Source organism: Cheilinus undulatus, linkage group 9 (genome assembly GCF_018320785.1).
Source record: "Cheilinus undulatus linkage group 9, ASM1832078v1, whole genome shotgun sequence".
NCBI classification, from domain to species: domain Eukaryota; kingdom Metazoa; phylum Chordata; class Actinopteri; order Labriformes; family Labridae; genus Cheilinus; species Cheilinus undulatus.
In genome coordinates, this window is record NC_054873.1 from 6,578,905 (window position 1) to 6,601,147 (window position 22,243).

At 39.2% G+C, this 22,243-nt stretch overlaps 1 protein-coding gene across 1 annotated transcript; it reads right to left on the bottom strand.

Moving 5' to 3' along the window:
- Positions 1-428: 428 nt before the first annotated feature.
- On the bottom strand, positions 429-20,909 carry ticrr (TopBP1-interacting, checkpoint, and replication regulator). Its single transcript, XM_041795930.1, has 21 exons — positions 19,867-20,909; positions 16,767-17,004; positions 16,145-16,377; positions 15,462-15,696; positions 15,043-15,181; positions 14,520-14,647; positions 14,206-14,409; positions 13,421-13,566; positions 13,006-13,106; positions 12,659-12,752; positions 11,207-11,289; positions 10,611-10,841; positions 10,370-10,457; positions 10,041-10,113; positions 8,753-8,884; positions 8,451-8,541; positions 8,285-8,343; positions 7,703-7,980; positions 4,370-6,488; positions 1,496-1,624; positions 429-1,321 (listed from the first exon to the last, which is right to left on the bottom strand). The coding sequence occupies exons 1-21, from the start codon at positions 20,542-20,544 to the stop codon at positions 1,203-1,205; spliced, it is 5,598 nt and encodes a 1,865-aa protein (XP_041651864.1). The 5' UTR covers positions 20,545-20,909; the 3' UTR covers positions 429-1,202.
- Between the last annotated feature and the right edge of the window lie 1,334 nt (positions 20,910-22,243).

A 22,243-nucleotide genomic window follows, 5' to 3' on the forward strand; every position in this document is an offset into this window, starting at 1 on the left:
TGGTGCCCGATAAAAGGTGAGCTCATGAGTAATAATTAACAGCTAAAATGACCTGCAGTTCTGTTGAAACAATAAAATCAAACTTCCTGATTGGATCAGTCAGTAGGTTTGATTTAGGGTTTATCAGCTACAATAAAAATGTAATATCCTGAATGCAGCAATCATTAATGTAAAACCTACATGCATGAAGAGTTGTATTCTTTCATAGCGACGAACTCTGAACAGGTCAGAAGTACCAAGCACAGATGGAAGCTTTGGTTTGCAATCCTGCAATTAAAACAAATTACCACACCCAAACAGATAACTGACAATAAGGTGAATCGTGTCTTTGAGTTACCTAGTAGTTTCCCATTATTCCCTTGTCTAAAAAAACAGGTCAAATCCCAACAATGTCGGTATTCAAAAAGAAACATTTTCAGGAACATAATTCAGAAAACGTACATTTATTTACATAAACTTTGGAAACATAAGATATTTACAGCATTACTCAACAGTTAGACCTTCCCTTTTACTTTAAAAGCGAACGTATGACAAAAACAAACTCATAAATAGACATGAAAATTATATCAACAAATTTAGACTCCAGACGTGATTGTTAAAAGGCTAATTAAAAGTTTGAGGACATATTAAACATAATACCACCATTTCCCTTTGAAGGGAGCCATGCACACATGGAAGGCTTTAAATGATAAAATCCTTGAGATGAATGACTGCTTTAAACCTTTGTGGCAAAACAGCACAGCCTTTGTATGAAAGCCCTCAACAGATGTGCATCCATTTATTTTATTACTCTGTTTTTCTGTGATCTTGACTCATTCATTTCGTTATTGAGACAAGAATGCAGGTAATAAGAAGCTCAGTAGAAATACTGAAAGAAAAAGGGAGTAAATTAAAATAAATGAAGCATGTCTTCTTAGGGCCTCTGTACTTTTTGACTCATTGCCACACCTTTAATCTTGAAATATCCGGACTAAAACAAAATCAGCTGGTCTAAACAGAAAAGTTCAGGGTCAAAGAGTTGGTGGAGGAGTCTGAAGGAGGCACTGTTCTTCCATAAAGCCTTTCAAAGCAGTGCTTCAAAGACTTTTTTCACATGTGCCGTCAATAGCACTCCAGGAAAATGAGGCAAAGAAAGATCGACAGCTTCACAGCAACACACTGAATGGACAATACTTGTGCTTTGGTTGCCAGATGGTTTGAGGTCAGTGGATCAGTCTCTTCCTGCTGTAGTTCCTCCCTGTGTTTGAGCGTCTGATTGGCTGGCTGAAGGGAGAGAGCTCCACGCCATCAACCTCCATCCCTTTCCCTGATGAGGCCTCATCTGCAAAGTGAAAGAAACAATGGTGATCATAGTTAGGGTGTACGAAACCTTCACTGTATGTATCTGGAACCACTAATGCTAATTAAAGCCAATCAAAAAGGGGACATGCAAAGTTGGTTATCAGCTATATAAGTCAGACCCTCAGAGAAATACTAGTAAGTCAGAGAAACTTACCTTTAAAGTTTGGCGTTCTCTTATGAGCAGAGCCTGCTTTGCCCTTGAACAACAACGGAGAGTGAGTGAGGGCTAAAATCCCACTGGCTGTCACTGGCTTCCTCACTTTAGAGCTGGGGGGTGTTGCCGCTGTCAAGGCAAAAGAAAATGTGAGAAAAATGTTTGGTTTTTTTTACAATAATGCAATTTAAAATAAACCACGTCAAGAAAAATAGTGAAAAGACTGTATACCCATAAATTTAATGTTTCAGTCATCCAGTCAAAAATATAGTTTTTCAGGACCAGTAGGAATAATTACTAACTCATAAGATCGATATCTGTTATTTGAAATTGATGTGCATTTATTACTGCAAATAAAACTGACTTAATGTTAAAAAAGTAAAAGTGCACAATCAAAAACAGAGAGAAAATAAACTATTGAACTGAGCTCTGCCAACACACGGAACAGCAAAGAGCAACAGCGGGAAAACAGGACGTGATGCTGTACGCTCACTGTGCCAAAGGCAGCTTGGAATAAACTGATTGGCTGGTGCTTGGTTTGACCTTGGAGAGTGTAGCAGTGGAGCCAAAGCAGAGAGCTTTTTGATTTGAGAATAACTTTACTGATCACCATAAAATGCAGGTACAGATATTGGGCCAAAGCCAAGTATCAGCCTCAATAATCAGCCAGGCTCATAGGCAGTCGACCTCTAGTTCAATTTTTTAAATTTTTTAACTTTCAATCGTTAATTTTGATAAATCAGAAAAAGTATCAAATGCTCATAGCTTTGCATCTGTGATACTTCTACAGAAACCTTTTTTCATGTTCTGACAAAAAAACATTAAAATCTGTTTCAGTCTTTTCTCTGTTATCCATAACTTTTCAGAGTAACTAAACCTTAAGACCACATTTAAAAAAGTTATACTTTTGTTGATCAGTTAGGGTCCAAGTCTCAATGTTTGTGCACAAAGTAAATTCAAATTCCAACTTTGAGTTAGAAGTATGGATAGTCATGTAATTCTTGGATGTCAATTTTTAAGTGTTTCTCAAAGGCCTATTCCAAAGACCCAACCCCAGCTTGGCTATCCTGGGATGCTCCACAGAGACTCTGGGACTGGCCTATGACACACTGCAAATTATTTGGTGCTTACTAAGATTTAAAAACTTAGATTATTAAGTGTTGGATAATTTATCTTTTTTTAAAAGTTAATTTCTTATTTTGATTGTGTAACTTTACAGTATAATCTTAAATCAAGCATGATCATATCTTTTTTGTCTCAATTAGTCTAGAAGTCCTCAAGTTAAGTAAATAACTCTTAAAATAAGCATCATTACTTCACCCACAGTTTCATCAAAATAGATCTTGTCTCAAGATTAAGTAACAAACTCAAGTTGCTTGATTCAAGAATCCCAAAAAAAGCATCAATAAAAAAATGCAATTTATTGAGCAGAATACTTCTGACTCTGAACATGTTAAAACAACGTTGGAAAGAAATTATATAGGCTGATTTCAGTAGAAACATTAAGATGTATGGTCTAAAAATATGGACTGGTTTTAAGTTTTATGGTTTAGTTTTAACATGGATTTGGTTCAAGATGAACCAACTTGTTTTAAAACACAGCTGAATCATACTTTACTAATACTAAGTATTTTTTCCACTAAATTTGACAATATTTTATTAAATTATCATAATTTTTCAGCTTAATTTGCTAAAACCAAGAAATTAAAGAAATAGATTTGCTTATATTTAATATAGTTCACTTATTTTCAGGCTGTAGGAAGTTCAGTTTTAAGCAATTTCAGCTTAAACCAGTATTTTCTGCTTATTCTAACTCTGTTGAAGGGTTCTGCCAACTTACTTTTTTCTAGATCTAACAATCTTATTTCAAGATATCTTAAGTCAAATTATCTTGCTGCACGGACAGATAATTTCACTAGTTTTTAGTACCTTTCTTCTGAGATTTACTGTTTTTATCTTATATTAAGCCCCCCTGTTTTTGCAGTGCATGCAGAATGCTCTTCACCTGGGAACAGTGGTTGCTAAAAACGTATTCTCCTCTCCTGGAAGTCTACCTCACCACCATCTTCTCACACTGGATTAAGGACTTACTGAAAGTCATTAAACTGGGAAGACTGCGCTTATACATATGAAACACAAAAGACAGATTTGAGAAAATTTGGGGTCCATTCTTGTCATTGTACCACAATATTTTTTAAATCTGCAGACCTTTTTTTTTTCGCTTGGCATCACACATTCAAGTCATTTTACCAAACATGTCAAGCTTTATCATTGTGACACAGGTTCTAAAATGCTTTGTGACTCTGTATACTGGCAGCCCTTTCCCTTTCATTGTCTTTTGTTTGCTTCTTTGTCCTGTAATAGACTCTCTGTTTTACATGCTTTAAACTGAAAATTTAAATAAAGTATTAAAAAAAAGGAAATATGGAAAGTGACTGCCCTCTACAGGCTTTGCTGTTTTATTTTGGTACCATGCAACCCAATGTGACCCTATACTAGTCCAACTGAAAGGCACAAAATAAACAATGGAATTAAAAGAATTTCATGCAGACTCATTTAAATTCATATGCACAGAAATTAAAAAAACCCAACCCTACAAAGTAGTAGCAGCTGATAGCCAAAATTCACAGGTTATGGCGACTCCAGCAATCAGAGAGGTGGTTATAAAGCTGTTGGATTTCGTCTCCTACAGGACTACACGTTATCATTTCACACTCAGGTAGCTCTTAGTAACTCTACCTTGGATGGTTGTGACATTATGGCTAATAATGAACTCTGCAAAAGCAGAATAGACTGTATGAAGTTGTGGCTGATGCTGAATGTGTTCTATCTTGACAGACAATCTTTTATGGCACAAGTTCAATCGCAACGTACCTGACTTTGCATCGTCACTTTCAGTGCCCCAGATAACTTCTTCTGCTCTCTGACGATCAGCACTGTCAGCTTCTTGTGCCAGCTTTTCTATCCAGTACAGGTCCTCCAGTGGAGAAAGAGGAGGATCTGCAGCAGCTGGTGGTGAAGGTTTGGAAGTCAAAGCTAACACATCAGCTTTTGAGGACTCATCTGCGTCCTCGATGTCCTGCAGTCTGCTCACTCCCAGCTCAGCCTCCTCCAGCAGCTCTGCCAGCAGCGGCTCCCCCTTCAGACATCGATCTTTACCTCCAAACACTCCAACCTGAGCTCTCTTCCTGCGAGGCCAGCTGTTCAGGTTGTCTGGGGTTACTTTCCCTGCACTCTGAGGTGAAGGGGTCAGTGGGATGATATCTGGCACAGCCACAGGAGACACTGTTCCTGCAGGATGGCGTGTGGGGGTGTAGGATTGACAGATGTAAGTCTGGACGCTCCCGCCTTTTCCAGGCGTGCTCTTCGCTGGAGTGACATGTGTGCAGATAGATGGTGACACACAGCCAGGATCTCTGTGCTTAGAAAACAAAGCTAAAGGGCTTTCCATCTGAGAGGGTTTCACAACAACTAAAGGGCTCTGAGCTCCATTTGAGGCCATATCTCCTGCATTCATGGAGTCTGTACGTTTGAATTTGAGTTTGGGAATTCCCGATGTTTGCATCTCCATTTCTACTTGATAAGTCAGAGGAGTTGGAGTGCTCGTACCCTTGTGTCGACTACCTTTCGCAGGACCTCTTGGGGTTGAAAATCGAGGAGAATCGTTGCCATAACCCAAGCGAGCAGCAGCCTCTCTCTGTTGGCGGTCAGGAGTTTGCCTGAAGCCATAGCTCCGTCCAGGTGTGCCTTGGTTAAGCAAGCGTGCTTTAGGAGAAATTGTACCAGCCAGAAAATCTTCACCTGACTTTGACGGCTTACGAGAAAAGCTAATATTCATCTTCAGACCTCCACTAAACTGAGTCTTCACAACTGCTGCATCTACAATATCCAGGCTATCATCATCTGTGGATACGGAGTTAAATCGTGATGAGTCGGGCTGCTGTGAGTCTGAATGAGAGCTGGTGTCAGTTTCTGACGTTTGGGAAGATTCAGCAAGTTTCTCCTCTTTCAGATCTGACTGCACATTCTTTTCCACAGGTTCACAGTCATCTGAAGACTTTGTAATCAAAGCAACAGGTATATCCTCACCAGAATTGGATCTTGAGTTACGTCTAGTGGCTCTAGCACCTTGACCAGACCGTTTTCTTGTCAGGGATTTTACAGGAGACGGATCCGTTTCTTCTGGAACAGTGGTATCTCTCGGTGGTGTAGAGAGCAGCTTACATGGAGATTCAATGCCTGGACTTTTGACTGGAGTTCGTCCAGAGCGAGTTGTCATTTGGTAAGTGGGACTAGGGGTCTTAGTTTGACTTCTTGTGTTGGGTTTGGGCGAAAGGTTGCGGTCTAGAGGAGGTGTGGATTGTGGAGGAGGCATTGTGGGTGATGTGGCTGTTGTCTTTGCCAGTGGTGAAACATCAAGAATGGTCTTTTCAGACAGTCTTTCTAAGACCACATTGAGAGTCTTTTCTGGGGTCTTGAAGATGTCTCTCTTGGTGTTTGTGCTCCTGACTGGACTCTTGAACTTGTCAGGTGTGTTCATCAGTCTGGGAGAGGTGCGGGCTGCAAAACGTGGAGACTCCGGCACCTTGAAAAGACCACTGCTCTCGACCAATTTAGATTTTCGAGGGGAAGGAGACCATGTGACGCTCTTCTTGGGAGTCTTTGACACTGGGCTACAGAGTAATCCAGAGGAGTCGACCAAAGCTTTGACCGGAGTCCTGAGGATGCCCTTCAGTGGACTCCTTAAGGGGCTTTGCTTAGTTGGCGTCTCCACCACTAAAGCCTTTGTGGCTGGAGATCTGAACGGACTTCCTCTCAGAGACATGCCAGAGCTGCCTGCCACAGGGCTCTCAGCCACAGAGGAAACACACAACCTGGTGGAAGGAGGTGTGTTGGGGATCCCTGTGGTTCGAGGGGTCTTTGGAGTTGTTGGAGTCCCATGGTTGACTCTCATACGTTTAGCAGGTGACTTTGTAGGTGTTTTATTTGGACTCTAAAACAAAAAAATAAGCATATGAGTGTTATGATTGCACGACTCATTCAATTATTCATTCATTCTATTATTTCAGCTTTGAAAGATCTGTTGCTCTTTTTATCCACGCTGGACCAATGTTAGTTGGTCAGTGCTCAAAGAAACTAAGTTGTTTTGTGTAACTGTGTCATTAAAATTATATTCTAACATTATTTTGGGGCTTTTGGCCTGTATTTTCCATTTTGACATTTTTTGACAGGCAGAATGACTGGAAATTTGAGGAGAAAGGGGGGAGAAATACACCAAACAGCATCAGGCAGTAAAGGTCTTTATGAGTCCTTTATTTTGGATACATTTTTCAGATCCGTAGCTAATAAGAACTGTCACAAACTCAAACACTGCAGAGTCTGATGTGTTTTCCTTTCATTTCTAGATTTTGAAGTACTAGGCAAACGGTCAAATTCTGTGAAGAAAAAAAGAAGCAGCAAAGATGATTTTGTTGCTCCTTGAAAAAAGAAACACTGGGTTATTCCTCTCCTGTCAAGAGTCCTTTATACATTTAAATTATCTACACAAGCTTGTGAGTCACTGGGCTACAGGAAAGAACCGAGCATTCTTCTCTTTGCATAAAACTATGACAAATTTAATTGAGAAAAATTAGGACTAGGATCCATGCAGACACTGATGGACCAGACCTGGTGCATGGGCTATCTGGCACCCCAGACAGACAGTGTAGTTTAATGGATACCTTTAAATGTTTACTTAACAATTAGTACAAAACATCTCTTTGAAAAAGCATGCAGCACAACTATGTGAACCAAAACAATATCTACTCGTACAAAATAAAAGATAAATGTGTAACTTAATCAAAGATTAATCAGTAAAACAGAATATCAGTTAACTTCATATTTATAGTTCAAGTAATGGTGTGTTCAATTTGTCCTCGTAATTTAGACATTCAGAGTAGACGTCATCAAAAATGCACCCTGTCCTCCGACTCGTAAGTTGGAGAAACCCCCATTACCTCCAGTTACGAGCTTGTAGAAAATAGAGCGTATTCAACTCGGGTGCAACATCATTACCAGCTCTGACGTCCAAGTTAAATGGAACGCATCATTAATCCAGCTGTTATAAATGATTTGGTAAAACATCAAAATGTCTTTGGTAAAGCGTAACTTTCAGGTTTAAAACATCTTAAGCATGAACTGATACTGACACACGCCATGTGTACTCACCTCAAAGACACTTGAGTCCGTGAACAGCCGTGACCTGGTGGACCTGGTTGCACGTGACAGCTCAGAAGTCCGGCTCGGAGATATCGCAGCACCAAACAGAAGACGCATGGGAGAGCGGACACTTTTAATGTTAAGATCGCTGATTTTGCTGTCGCTGAGCGTGAGCTGTGACGCAGAGAGCGCTCTTTCCAGGTTTCGAGAGCGAGGCTGAGAGCTTGAATAGAAGATGTTAGAGTGTCGTCTGGCAAAATTCTTGATCCTCGGGCTCCTTCTGAGGTCTGATAACATTAAAGGGAAAAAGGATAAAGACATGACAACTGTTTTTCATGTGCAAAAAAGGTTGCTAGTAGTACAAGTAATTTATTTGAACAGCATTAAAAATCAGTCCCTATAAGACAAGCACAAATTCAGGCTAAAGATAAAATACAGTGAGGAATCAAGCTAATCATAAATGTGTCAGCTGAAGCTCAAGCTTTTAATACCTACCCTTTAAATATAACAGAAGACTACGAAGCATTTATAGGTGCCACAACAGATTCTTACAATGTTTTTATATTTAAAGAACAAAAAACAGTGTGATACCTTCTGCAGGCTTCACTGGGGACTCTTCTACAATGCACTCTTCAGTCGGGGCAGATCTCCTATGGAGAGGAAAAAAGTCACAAACATGACAAAAAATCTTTATGAGTGATGGAAGAAAAAACTTAGATTTATCTCTACCAAGAAGCTTTAGGTGCAAAAGACTCACCTTCCCATGCGCTGTCGGTAAAGGAGACGACTAGACACCTGCTTGTGGTGTGGGGTTTCACACACGGACTTTGTTAGAAGCTTGTGTCTCTCTGAAAAGGAAGATTGTCCATTTAGATTAACTACTGGATGATTCTTTGGTCATAGTCCTGTCTCAAATAAAAACGTCAATCCAGCTGATTACAAAAGTACCAAGGATACTTGCGTTAAAGATTCTTTCATTTTTGAAGATAAAACATCAGCTTTTATTCAAAGATTTGAAGCCGTTTCTTTCTGTAAATTTGCAGTAATGACTGAGTTTACCTTCAGATTCATAAGATCTTTTACGTTTCAGTCCTTCCACAGCAGACACAGACTGGCTTCTTGGCAGCTTGGCTTTCTTTGATGGGGACAGGATCTCTTGGTTGAACAGGTTTCTTCTCACCTTTGTCACCTCTGTGAGTGATCAGATAATAGTCTGTATTTAGGACTTCTGCTACAACATGCTGCAAGCTCTCTTTACATTTTGCATGCGATGCGTTTTATACATCCCAGACCGCCTCTGTATGCAGTCTGAGCTATCCAAATTCAAATTCAAATACATGTACTTTAATATGGAGTTTGTCCCCTTTTTGAAGCTATAACAGCCCCCTCTCTTCTTGGAAGGCTTTTCACAAGATTTTGGAGTGTTTCTATGGGAATTTGTGCCCATTCATTCTGTAGAGCATTCATGATGTCAGGCACTAATGTTGGACCAGAAGACCTGGCTCAAAATCTTATTCCACACTGAACTCATGAAACCATGTCTACATAGTCCTTACTTTGTGCACTGGAGCATAGTCATGTTGGAACAGAAAAGGGCTTTCCCCAAACTGTTGCTATGAAGTTGTTGAGCCCGCTCTGTGATTTGTGTTCCGCTTTGTGGCTGAGTTGTTGTTGTTCCGAAACGCTTCCACTTTCTGATAATATCACTTACAATTGACTTTGGAATATCCAGCAGGGATGAAATTTCACTAGCCGTTTAATTGCAAAGGTGGCATCCATCACAGTACCACACTTGAAGCCACTAAGCTCATCAGTACGACTCATTTAGTACCACAAATGTTTGCAAAAAGAGACTGCATGTCTAGGTGCTTAATCTTATAATCCCTGTGGCAATGGGTCTGATTGAAGGCCTGAATTCAATAATTAATAGGTGTGGCCAAATACTTTTGTCCATATAGTGTACCATAAGACTACTAAACAGCCCCCCCTTCAGGATGGAAAGAATGTGATGCCAACTTCTTCATGAGATTTAAAAAAACAGAACCAGCTTTACAAAAGTAAGGAAGAATGCCTCATTACTGCCAAAAGCAGCATATTTAACCACTTATTGCAAAAACTACAGATGATGTACTGTACTGAGATTATTTGTAAAAGTGGTTGGTGGAGAATTTTGGATCTTTTAGAACCAAAGTATCTTCAGCTGTTGTTAGATTTGTTCTTCTTTTTACTCTGAAGGAGAATTTTAACTGGTTACATCAACAACTTAAGACATAAAAAAATACCCATGACAAGGACCTATGCTGTTAGAAATATGTGAATGATGTGATCAAATTAAAAATGAACATACCTTGTGTTTCTTGTTTCTGAGGTTGTGGTTCTGCGACAGGTTTCTCCAAAGCAACAAACGTCTTTGATTTGGACTGATAAACAAAATAAAAACAGGTGAAGTAAACCAGATAAAGCAGTTAAAATAACCCTGGAAATGTATCTGCTATTGTCTTTAGCTCACAGTTAGCGTTTGAGAAATTAGACAAAAACAGAAATGATGCACTTTTTGATTCTTTAGGCAGGTTAGAGCCAAACTAGCTGAGATTTTATAGAGACAGTAGATGACAGTTTCATAGTAGTTCAATATAGTTATCATTAGTGAATATTTATGTATGCCCATCAGCTTACAGCTCTTGTGGTCTTTTTAGGCATCTCTATTTGGCGAAGACTCTGTGATGATTCAGTCATGCTGCGATGGCGAGTCAGCATCCCACTTCTAAAGAGAAACAGAACAAAAATGAAAAACTCCCAAATTTCATGACTCTAAAAAACATCTGTCACGATTTTACTAGAAAACTACTATTCAGCCCCCCAAACTTTCTGATAGTCCATATCCTGAGTCTGAAGGACACATGAGGAGTCCCTTCACCTCCTCTTGTTGGCTGAACGATTTCTTAGCTCCTGCAAGTGCTCTGGGCCATCTGAAGCCCGGCTGTGCGTGGAGAGAGGAGGTGAGGAGGCTGATGGAGAAACGCTGTCTTTGGCGACTGACTCGTCGCTGAAGAAGTCTGCAGGAAGAACAGCCACCAATGCCTCGGGGAGCTGTGTGCCCAGACTGTGGTAGATGTCTGCGAGAACTCTGGGCACAGCAGTCAGGAACCTGCCACAATGCAGACGGACAACAGACAGAGCGATAAATACTTAGATCATTTAAAGTAAAGCTATGATGCACCAAGACTGTGTGCAAAAAACAATCAAGAGTCATAGCATTGAAAGAAGATTGTAGAGCAAACTCAGAATTATCTCACAGTAAATTTCTGATATCTCTGAGGCAACTCAACTCCTTAAATGTCATTAGGTTTGGTAATAAATAGTTTTCTTCCGTCTACTGTATTTCAAAATAATTTATCTTGATAACTTTTATCGGTTCTTTGTTTAACAAAAACACGACAAGAAATCCAAGACATGGTTGTTGATATGGAACCTTGCATTCCTCTTGAGAAATACACAAAGCCAAACACTTACCCTGGAAGGACCTCATCTTGAAGGAATCTCGTCATGCACACAGGATCTTTTGTTAGAGAGATTATCCGGAGCATTTCAGCCACCTGAAAAATTGAAGAGTTTAAAATTGCTTATTAATTTTGCTCTTTTTCACAATCTGAGGTCAAAATAAAACAAACAACTGACTTAAAGGTAGCTTAATTGGTTTGCAAATCCGCCAAAAAGAAGGAAATGAGAAGCATGGCATCTACTCGCTTTGACATTTGTTTATGCTTTGTGAGATCAAGGAGCCCACCCTGCAGGCTACAGCAATTGTTTAAACATTTTCAAGATGCCAACGACCCTCTTTCCGCCTCCATATCTACTGTGCAGCCAAGAGGATGAAATGGGTCCGCACAAATGCAACAGGACAAGCAGATCTGAGCATGTGCTCTGGTTTGATACATCACACTCAAATGAACCCCACTCATGGGTCCAGTGGACTCTGATGTGGACCTGGGTCCCTAATCTGGAGCTACTTAGAATTCTGTGGTACTTAAGACATGCATGTTGGTAAATATGGCCTTTCATCTTCAAAACTGTGATGCTTTTGCCCATAGTCTTTGTCCAAAACAGTGGTTCTGAAAGTGGGACTTGGGACCCCCTATGGGGGGTGCAGCAAGACTAAGAAACACCAGCTGATGACTCCACTACTGAAGCAAAGGAGCAGCTCATTGGTCTCACCTCAGATTCAAAGGTGCGGTTGCAGTTCAAGTCCTTGAGATTGTTTGCATTTTGGACTGGTGTGGTAAAACCCACTGCTAGTCCTAAACCTGAGTCCTAAACACACCTCTATTCTACAAGATCCTACCTGCGTGAGACCAGTTTTTCTGCTGTTACCTGAACAAAGAAAAATCCAGACCAAAGCTGGACACTGACAATGAACTGACAGTGTTGGTCTGACAACTGCAACCCAGACTGGAGAAGATCTGTAGCACAAAACCCGCCCACAGTAGTAACTGAAACTACTGCAGGACTTGGGAGTATAAATCTTGAATCTTGTTCACTATGTTTTTATTTTCAAGAGATTGTTCATCTTCAGAGACTGAGTTTTAAAACTCTGTTTAAGGTGATGGTTGTTGAAATTTTGATGGGATTACTGAGGTGAATAAAAGAAATAGGGATTTGTTGGCAAAACTTGTGACTGGCGTTACGTTTGTCATATGTTTACAAGTTTTTTCATGTTGATTTGTCCAGTGAGGGGTAGGGGGTCCTGAAAATAGTTTCATCTGCAAAAGGAGGACCAAGCAGAAAAAGTTTGGGTACCACTGGTCCAAATTAAAGCTCAACTACAAACAGAGGAAGATAAAATGCACCCACTCTAACTTTTTGAGAAAACCACATTCTCTGTGGCCACAACATTTATTCTTTATTTTACCATAAAATTAAAATAAAAACAAAAGCATCAAAAGAAGTTGATATAAAGAGCATTACCTCCTCTGCCATTTGATCAGAATCCAAAGAGTCTGACTGCTCTGGAGAGAAAAGCTTGCACAACTCCAGCCTCAACAACGCTTGAAGCTGACACCTAGAGGACAAAGCAGGTATTACTGATACTTTCATAAAACTGACCCAATTTAAGAATAAAATAACATCATTTAATCCAGAAGAAATGGTTATAACCAAATAGACCAACACAGAAGTACATAGAAGTACAGATTTTAACCTGGGCTACAGAAAATATAACCACGCTGTCGTGATTAACTGGCTGGTCTCAGAAGGGTTATACGTAAACTAACTTTAGAAATAATAAAATAAAAGGGTCAAAAACAAGCACTTACTCTCTGACTTTACTGTCAACATCTCCTGCTGCGCCATACTGCTGTCTGATTGATTTGCCAGTCTTCAGGAGATGCTGCTGGATAAACTGGGAGTTCTTTTCCTGCAAAGACAATTTAAAAAAAAAATCACACAAACATTGAAAAACTGAACTTCAGTGATTTAGCACTCAATACTTTCACTGTCCTGATAGAAAGTTTCTACACCTCACATCAAAGTCGTGGAGATTTTGACCTTCTGTGGCCATGTAAATCGCACAACAATCAAGCAACTTAAAAACCTTCTGACAGATTAAACTCCAGCATTTGATGATCTACAAATCTGCAACCATTCCTTCCATAAAAGGAAGTCTGATGTTAAACGACAGTAGATCAGATGTTAAATTGTAAACACATTTAAACCCATCACTAGTCTCACCTTCAGGTCTGATTCTGTCCCAAGAAAGGTTTTCACAGCAAACAAGAGCTGCTGGACACCAGTGAGGAGGGACGAGTCTCTCTCTGCCACAGTCTTCTCATAGCTGGATTTCAGATGTGATAGAAGCTCTTCTTCACTGGTAAAACCTGGCAAAGGGAGATGACACATTACTTGGTTGGCTTGAACATCAAAAGTGGAGTTATTTACCATAAAATCTAGTGTACAAGACAACAATCTACTACCTGTCTTTGTTTAGCTTCAAAGTGGGCTGTAATGTATATTCTAATGTGGACAATATACCAGTATACCAGCTGCTATTTTATGGAGCAGATTCTACCAAAACCTCCTCCAAAAGCAATGCTGCTTCATGATCACATGTGCAGATGCTACCATCACACACTGCACTCACCATAAGGTGATTAAAAATGTGCATCAACCTTGCAAAGATGCATAACAGCACAGTAAATAAAGCTTAAGGGGTGCTGGTTTGAATAAAAAGGCTCCTCTATTAAAGACAACAAATGACAGTCAGAGGTGAGCACCATGAGTCTGGACAAACTGCTTGCTTGCTGTGGGTCGGCACTTTACAACTATCAAAGTTCCGATTGGCTGAGAATTCAACCACCATACCTGTAACTAGCATGATTGCATAACAAGTCTGAATGGTTATAACAGATGGTAATTAAACTACACAATGGGATTCCAACTGCAGGATAATCGTTAATACATGTATTCCTTGTCTTTGTAGAATATGACTTATGTGAAGTTCTAACAGTGGCACTTACTGATGGTTTTTGCTCCTGCAGTTTTCTTCCTGTCACTTGACCGTCTCTTCCTTTGCCTCTCTGGTCCCCTGCCCTCGGGCCCTGGCGGCTCACTCTCAGTCTGGTTTTTCTGAGCTTTTACATTCAGCCGAGCAACATTAAGCATCTGCAGAGAGCGGCTCATGGTCTTCATCTTCTGTTTCACTGGTGTGCGCTGGGTGCCACCTGCAGATCAAATACAGAAAAAGATCCATTTTTTTTTCAAACTTTAAATTAGACTTAAAAACCCTGACAGGAATCGAAATGATTTCCTTCCAACTTCTTAAAGTTCTTACGTTTCTTGCCCCTCTTGTCATCTGTGCCCTTGGACGTTTGATATAATTCAGCCAAACCACTGAGCAGCTCCTGCTGCAGGATGGATGACAACTCTTCTTCTTTCTGCTCTGGTACTGCATGCAGCAACCTGAACATCAAAAGCAAGGCAGACACAAGGATCAAATGTCACATTTCTGGCACAACTGATGTTTAAGTTTATATTATTTCTAACAGGAATCAGAAATTCCTGGCTGCTGCAAACACCAATTATTACAACTGACAGCTCTTTCCCTTAGTGGTTTGTTTTTGCATGAATCTCATTAAAATGTGGAATTACAAAGTCACATGTTACCTTTAAATTAGGACTTTAAACATTTATTTTAAACAAACTATCTGAAGTCAAAATCATATTGAAATGGGTCATGATTTCAAATATCCGACTGATCAATTTACTCAGTTTATTTAAAAATAAAAAATGAAAGGTTCCAAGCAATTTTACCACTTTTCAAACAACATTTTTTCTGTTTAATCCTATCTCTTTACCTCATTGACTCCATTAAATGGGGGCTCACTCCTGCCTGGTCAGACTGAGGGAACCAGCTCTCAAACACGCCTGTCCTAAGTGGCCTGTGGTTGATTTCCTGCTGAGCCCATTCAGGAACCTGATGATTCCTGGACGCGTCTGAGATTAAAAAAAAAAATCCACAAAACTGCCATCAAAAAGATTAAGGAGTTTTACTGCCTCAAACATTTGTTGGATCAATTAAGAATACATGGATAAAAATGGTTAAAAACACTCAAAAGAGATGTATGAATCTGAAATTACACTGTCCTGTTCAAGTTAAACTTAATTGGAGAACAGTGTACTTCTACTACAAGACATCTTCATACTTTTCAAAAACACAACCTTCATTTTGGTGGTATGACATATTTTATAATGAACATTATTAATCTCTCCATACCATCCACACCGTCACCGTCCTCCTCCATGATGTCGTACACGACTCCCAGAACACTGCTCACAACTTCTGGTAGTTCAGTCGAGGTTTCAGCTGTAGCAGTGGTGATGTTTTCAGCAGTTGGAAATGCTTTGTGCTGCGTGATTTCAGACTGGAGAACAGTGAGCAGGGCCGTGGAGGGCGACAAGGGGGAGAGGACAGCCGAGCTTACCAGGCCGCAGTCCTTTACCTCAGAGAGCTGCAGGGACAGTGAAAGACGAGAGAAAAGGCTGACCAGTCAATCAATAAATAGACACAGGAATTAGGATAATCAATCACAGGATGTTTTTTTAAGATGCAGCTATTTGATGAATGGTTTATATTTCAAGGACTATCTACTATTTTGTCAAAAGACAATAATCAATAAAAAAATTGGGGATCCATTTCATTGATAGCTATTAAATTATATCCATTTTAATAGCCCAGCAACAAAGAAAATGACCTTGTGAACACCCAAAACAGGTTCATTTAGTTACTTTCAATTTCCAGTTAGCACATCAGAAAGGGTGACATAACATATACAAACATTAGACACACTTATGAAACACAAAATAAGTATTTCCAGAAGAATAACAAATACATATTGCCCCCTCTTTAGCTGTTGCAGATTTGTTCAGGTATTGTTTACTGGTGCTATTGCTTCTCACCATATGCAGGCTGTGAACAGACAGTTCCATCAGAAGATGCTGGAGGGTTGCAGCTTCTTGGTCCTCGCTCCCAGAGCACTGAAGCACCCACGACTCTGTAGAGGTCTGAGTCAGAGACGAGGCCTCCCAGCCCTGCAGCACTCCTTTCAGACTCACCTCCACAGACTCTGGGAGAAGTCTCTGTCTGCGAGACACTGGTTCAACCATGATGCCACAGCTCTGTGAGACATCACCTGGTTAGGTGAAGGGAAAAACAAAAGAAAGATATCAGTAGGGCAGTCCTTTGTCAATCTCCATTAACATTTTAATTTGATGCAGCCTTTCTTAATTATGCGTTAGGTTCATCTTAACATCTAGGTCTCACAGTCTGATTTATAAAGCAAGAAATCGAAGCCCTTGTTCCTTTATCTGCATTTTTGTTTGTGTTTTCTAATAAATGGGTAAATATTTGCAGACAAACTTCTAAAGGCAGCACAGATGTACAGTGTACAGGAAGTACAGATCAAACAAAAAGGATCAAAAGTGTCAACTAGAGGTTCTGAAGAGGAGCGAAACACACAAAGTCCAATTCGACTCAGTTAGACCATAAGAGGTAGAGGGCATTAGTCTTTATTATACCAACCTTGCTTCCAAAGCAGAACACCTCCAACGACAGGAAACGCCAGGCGGTAGAGCCTTTCAGAAGACAGCAGGTATCCGATGCTTGACTTGAATGTAAAAGTGTCACTCCTGAAGCTTGAGTTTGGATTTTGAGCACAGCAGAGGTTCAGCAGTGCAACCACAGGGATCACTCTTCCACCTGCCTGAGCTAAGACCTCAGAAAGTTTGTCAGAGCCGAGGTGATCCTCACTGCTCGTGATCTGCAATAACACGAAGATCAAATTACATACAACTGTCAAACAGAATGATGTGTTTTAACAGCTGCTTTGTCTGCAGTTCAAAACTTCAAGTTGTGCTGATGGATTGTTGTTTTTAAACTACCAACTTATATTATATTCCTAAAGAAACCAGTCCTGTTTCTGTTATCTTTCTCTGGACATCTGGGAAATGGTGGGTTCAAAATACAGTGACTATTGTTTAAAAAAACTGCCAAATTGCTCAGGCAAGTTACAAATCAAAGGTAATAACAGAACATTCTACTATGTATGATGCAGATGTACGGCGGAAAATTATCCATTACTGAATACCAGCATTGGTTGTATATTTTACTGCCATAACTGGACCTACATAACTTGTTTATTTTGGTTTACAATGTAAAACATTTTTATGTTGAGATTCCAGAACCTTTAAAATACTAAAAAGGTTGCTTGTCTTCATTGATAAAAAGAAGTTACATGAAATAAGATGGAAAATTGAGGATGCAAACAGTCATGATGCACTGTGACATCATATTGAATCAAATCTTTGGCACAATATTTGTATTGAACTATGAGATAAGAGAAGATGCACAGCCTTAATGCCATGGTGTCAGTCACCCAAAATTTCCAAAATGCAACTTTGAACTAAATCTGCAAATATCTGAAGCTCTGCTGCAGCAATGAAAATAAATGTAAATTTTTTTCCCCCACATTTTTTCCCTCATTTGGAGCTTTGCAGATTCAAAATCAACATAGCAGCTGAATTTCAAGTTGATATGAAAGATATATTTTTACAGGGCTTGTTTAATGATAAAACTTTTCAAATCTACACAGAGCACTTCTTTAGACAACTAGAAAAAAAACATGATCCTGTATTGTCATCCAGTTCTGGTAGGCAGCTGTCTGCTCAGCTGTGGTTTTCTACTGTATGTAATGAGAGAATGGCAAAATATAAAATACGAGCCCAGCTTGTTGGACAAACTGTTGATGACAACATTTGAGTTGCAGTCAGCATTATATGCACTACAAACCAGTGGATCTTAACTGGTGGGTTGGGACTAGGGCTGAACGACTTTGGAAAATAATCCAATTGTGATTTTTTCCCCCAGTAGTGCGATTAATGATTTGATATGGGATTATTCCATAAGTTTCTCATTTTATTTGTTTTCTGACAAGTACAAGCAATAAATGATTCTATATTACAACCAATACAATATTAGATTGAACTAGCGCTGAACAGTTTTGAAAAAATACTTCATTGTGATGATTTTGACTTGTATTGCATACTGGACCTGAATGATTGTTAATTTATTTATTTATTTCAGACAACAAACAAGCAATGATAAAACAATTCATAGTCCATCCCACAAAGTTTTCATGAGTCCGAAACAGGAGTAGGAAGAAGCAGAAGCTTTTCTAGTCCTACGTCCACTTACTGTCCTTTTATAAACATCATAATGTTCCCGTGTCACTCCTTATCCCAAACCCCCCTCACCCACCCCCGCCCTGATTCATTCACTCACTCACCCATCCTTCCATTCATTCTTCATTCTTTAGCGTAGCGTAGCGTATTGAAGGAAGTGATCATGTTTACGTCATCCTGATATTAAATCAGAAAAAAAAAAAAAAAAGGTGAAAGTAGGATTTTTTGTAAACTAACCCCCCCCCCCCCAAAAAAATGGCACTTGAATGATTGCATGATATGTAATGCATAATATCTCTGCACCAAAAATTTTAAACTGGTATTTTGACACAAATTTCAGGTTTAAAAAATAATGCAACTTCTACAATTTGAAAATTGCAGGAGGCCATGTTGCGATTTAATCCAATTTTCGATTAATTGCCCCTTCCCTAGTCAGGACCCACAAGTTGGCCATGGAGCTCTTTTCAGTGGGTCGCAAATATGTCTGGAGTTAAAAATATGTACCAAAAATTTGATGAAACTCTCCTAAAACATAGTTGTTTGTCACATGTTTCGCACTGTCAGAGGGCCAAACTGTACTTTTATTAATCAAATAAATCTGATTGGTGACAAGTATCAGAAATTTGGGTCACAATTTGTCAACGAGGAGTTGGTGGTGGGTCCTGAGGGACAACAAGTGGAGAAACACCACCAAATATGATTTAAAGATTGCCAAAATTCAAATTTGAAACAAACTGTAAAACATACATCACATGCATCTGCTGTAGTCCCATATCAACATATCAATACTAGTCATGATGCATTTATTAGGGATGCATGATATTATCAGCATGGGTAAGACATAAGCAATTCTGCTGACATCAATAAGCCTTGTACTGGCTGTAAGTATTGGCCAAAATCATCTATAAATCTTGTTTGAATGTATGACAAAGTTTTGATGGAGTTTTAGGCAGGACCAGGAGGCCTATGTCGCTCAAGACTTTTTATTTGTTCATCCTCATTCCTTAAACTTCAGAGAGCGTTCTTACTGAAGTGTTAGGCCTAAACTACATTTATATTTCATTAACAACTAAAATTATTTCTGAATATGGGCACAGCAAATATCTGTAAAAATCCAATAATGTGCATCCCAAATATTGATTGACTAATGATCTTATCTGCTTCACAACTTTGTTTTAATAGAGAAAACTTTCTTACCTGATTTAATGTCATTATAAAAGTAGAATTTTGTTCTCAAATTGGGTATCATTCAACAATGGGTTACCAAAAGTGTGGAGAGGAAGAACATTTAAATGTGAGGGTTTTAAACCACAAACTGGGACATAAGGTCAGGTTTATTAATAGAGCACATTCAAACTGTCTCAGATTATCAAATTGCTACACAGACAAGATAATAAAAAGCTGGGATTTTTGTGTCAAGTTATAACTTTATTTGTACTCACCTGTACATGTGATCTACTGTCAATCCAGTGCAGCACGACCTGTTTCTGCACCAGCATGTCACGGAGGCCTTTAGGTAGGATCAGCTCAGTCACATCTGCATTAAAGTCTTGTTTTCCCAAAGACAGATAGTCCACAAGATGAGTCCGGGAGCGTGGACACTCAGAGACAACAAACACAAGATTATTCCCATTGTTTGAGATATCATCCTCCTGCGAGACACTGGACCTCCCAGTACGGCTGGACTTCCTGGGCCTCAGGGACAGTTTAGTAGGGGATGTGATGTCTGGTCTGTCCCACTGGAAGTCCAGGAGGGTTTCTTTGAGTGCATTTTGAACCGAAGCAGACTGGCTGGACTGATGCTTCTGTTGAGACGGGTAAGGTTTATCCTTCGCGTCAAACTTGGCTTCAAACTCGATTTCAAAATCCTCGAAAGTTTTGTGGCGGAGCTCCTTGAAGTCTGACCCTCTTGATATGAGACCATTGCGACTAGTCTTGGACTGAAAGAATTTGTAGCCCCATCTGACTTTGTCTAATCCGTATTTGCAGCTGAAGTGCAGCAGAATTTGTAATATCCCTCGTTTCAATAAATGATTCCTTGTTTCCAACTGATCGCCTGAATATTGATCTCCGTTATCTACATCAATAACAAAAACCAAGTTGTGAAGCATTAAAGCCATACCTTCAATTCCAATGTAAAATGTCAATCCATTAACGCAGGACAAGCTAGACTGAACGTATCCAGGTCCGCTGACGCCACTTTAACAAACTTTGTTCTATAAGTACCTCACTGTTTGTGTGCATAGAGACGCCATTTACAGCTGCTACCCTCAATTCAGGTTACTATGCTATTCAGCTAGCATGCTACAGTTGCTACCGGGACACAAGTTTACGTAATAACGAGTATCGAAACTTAATGTTAGCACTCGGTGTCGTTGAAACTGGAGCGGCCAGCGAAAAATAAGAACAGAGCTTACTAAGTAGTTAAATTTATCCAAATGTCCATGAAAAACTATCTAATATTCGCCATTTTCGAGTAGCTGACGGTATGCTCCTTAACCGTTCGCGCTTCTTGGAAAAAAACCCGCCTCTTTGTTGTGATTGGTCACGATCTGTTAAACTCTTCCCCGATTGGTCGAAAATGAGGGGTTACAGTGTGCACAAGTCTCATACTAACTTCTCATTGGACAAAAACACTGTCAATGAAAGCCCGACTGACGTTTACCACCACGCATAGATTCATGTGCCTTCTAAATAATCGGAAAATGTATAAAAACATAATCTTATGTCTGTTTCGAACGAGAATGGCCAGTAATAGTTGTTGAAAACATTGATAACTACTTTATCCATCAAGAAAAATTCACGTTATGGTGTCTAGACACATATAACTGACGTCAGAAACTATTTATTTGATGTGAAGTAAGTAATTTAACATTTCACATACGTTTATCTAAGGATGTATGCATTCATTATCGGTAAGATGTTATTAGGCTGCGAATTTCAGTTGATATCCGAGTAAAGTGACCTAGCTTGAGCTTAACGATATATTATTAGACATACTTTTTCAAGCGTCAATGTAGTTCCCTATGCATGACCACTTGAAAGTAGGAATTCCGAGCACCCGAGAAGCACGTGAATGCTTTGGGTGTAAGTGACTGACATGCAACGCCCATTTGCATTTAAGTTTTAAAAGCCAGTTTCTTGTTTCCCACGGACATTAAATATATATGGAAATAAAAAAGAATTATGAAAGAATCATAATCACACTAACAAAGTTGTTGTTTCCCATGTTTTATTTCCGTACTTTATGATTTATATATTTGTTGCACTCGTTTAAATATAAAATTATAAAACATTAGTCAATGCCGTGTATTATGCAAGTAGTAGAGGCAAATATTGTGTATGTTTATTTTCAGTACGGCTACGTCTGCGGCAGTGAATCTACACCTTATCCTGTAATTATTTTCTCAAGTTATAACAAAGTTACTGGGAAAAAAGCAAAATCCATCAAGTAAGACTTGTAATTAAAGGATAGTTACTTTAAATCCTCACATGGTTAAAAAATGCATACACAGCAAAACATTCTATACATTTATAGTTTTATCTAGCTTATTTTGCATTATTTTTACAAAAATCAATCATTTTTTAATAAAAAACAAAACACATATTTTTTAAATGCAACAAGCACATTTAATTAACTTGTATGTGATTATCACAGCCTTGAATATGTTAGTAATGTGCCACAACTTAGATTTTTATGCATTGTTATTTCTTAAAATGTTCAGAATTTATAAATTATTACACTCAAAGTGTAAGTGGCCAAAAATGGATGCCATACACATTTGACAGTGAAAATACTATAAATAATAGAAATAACCC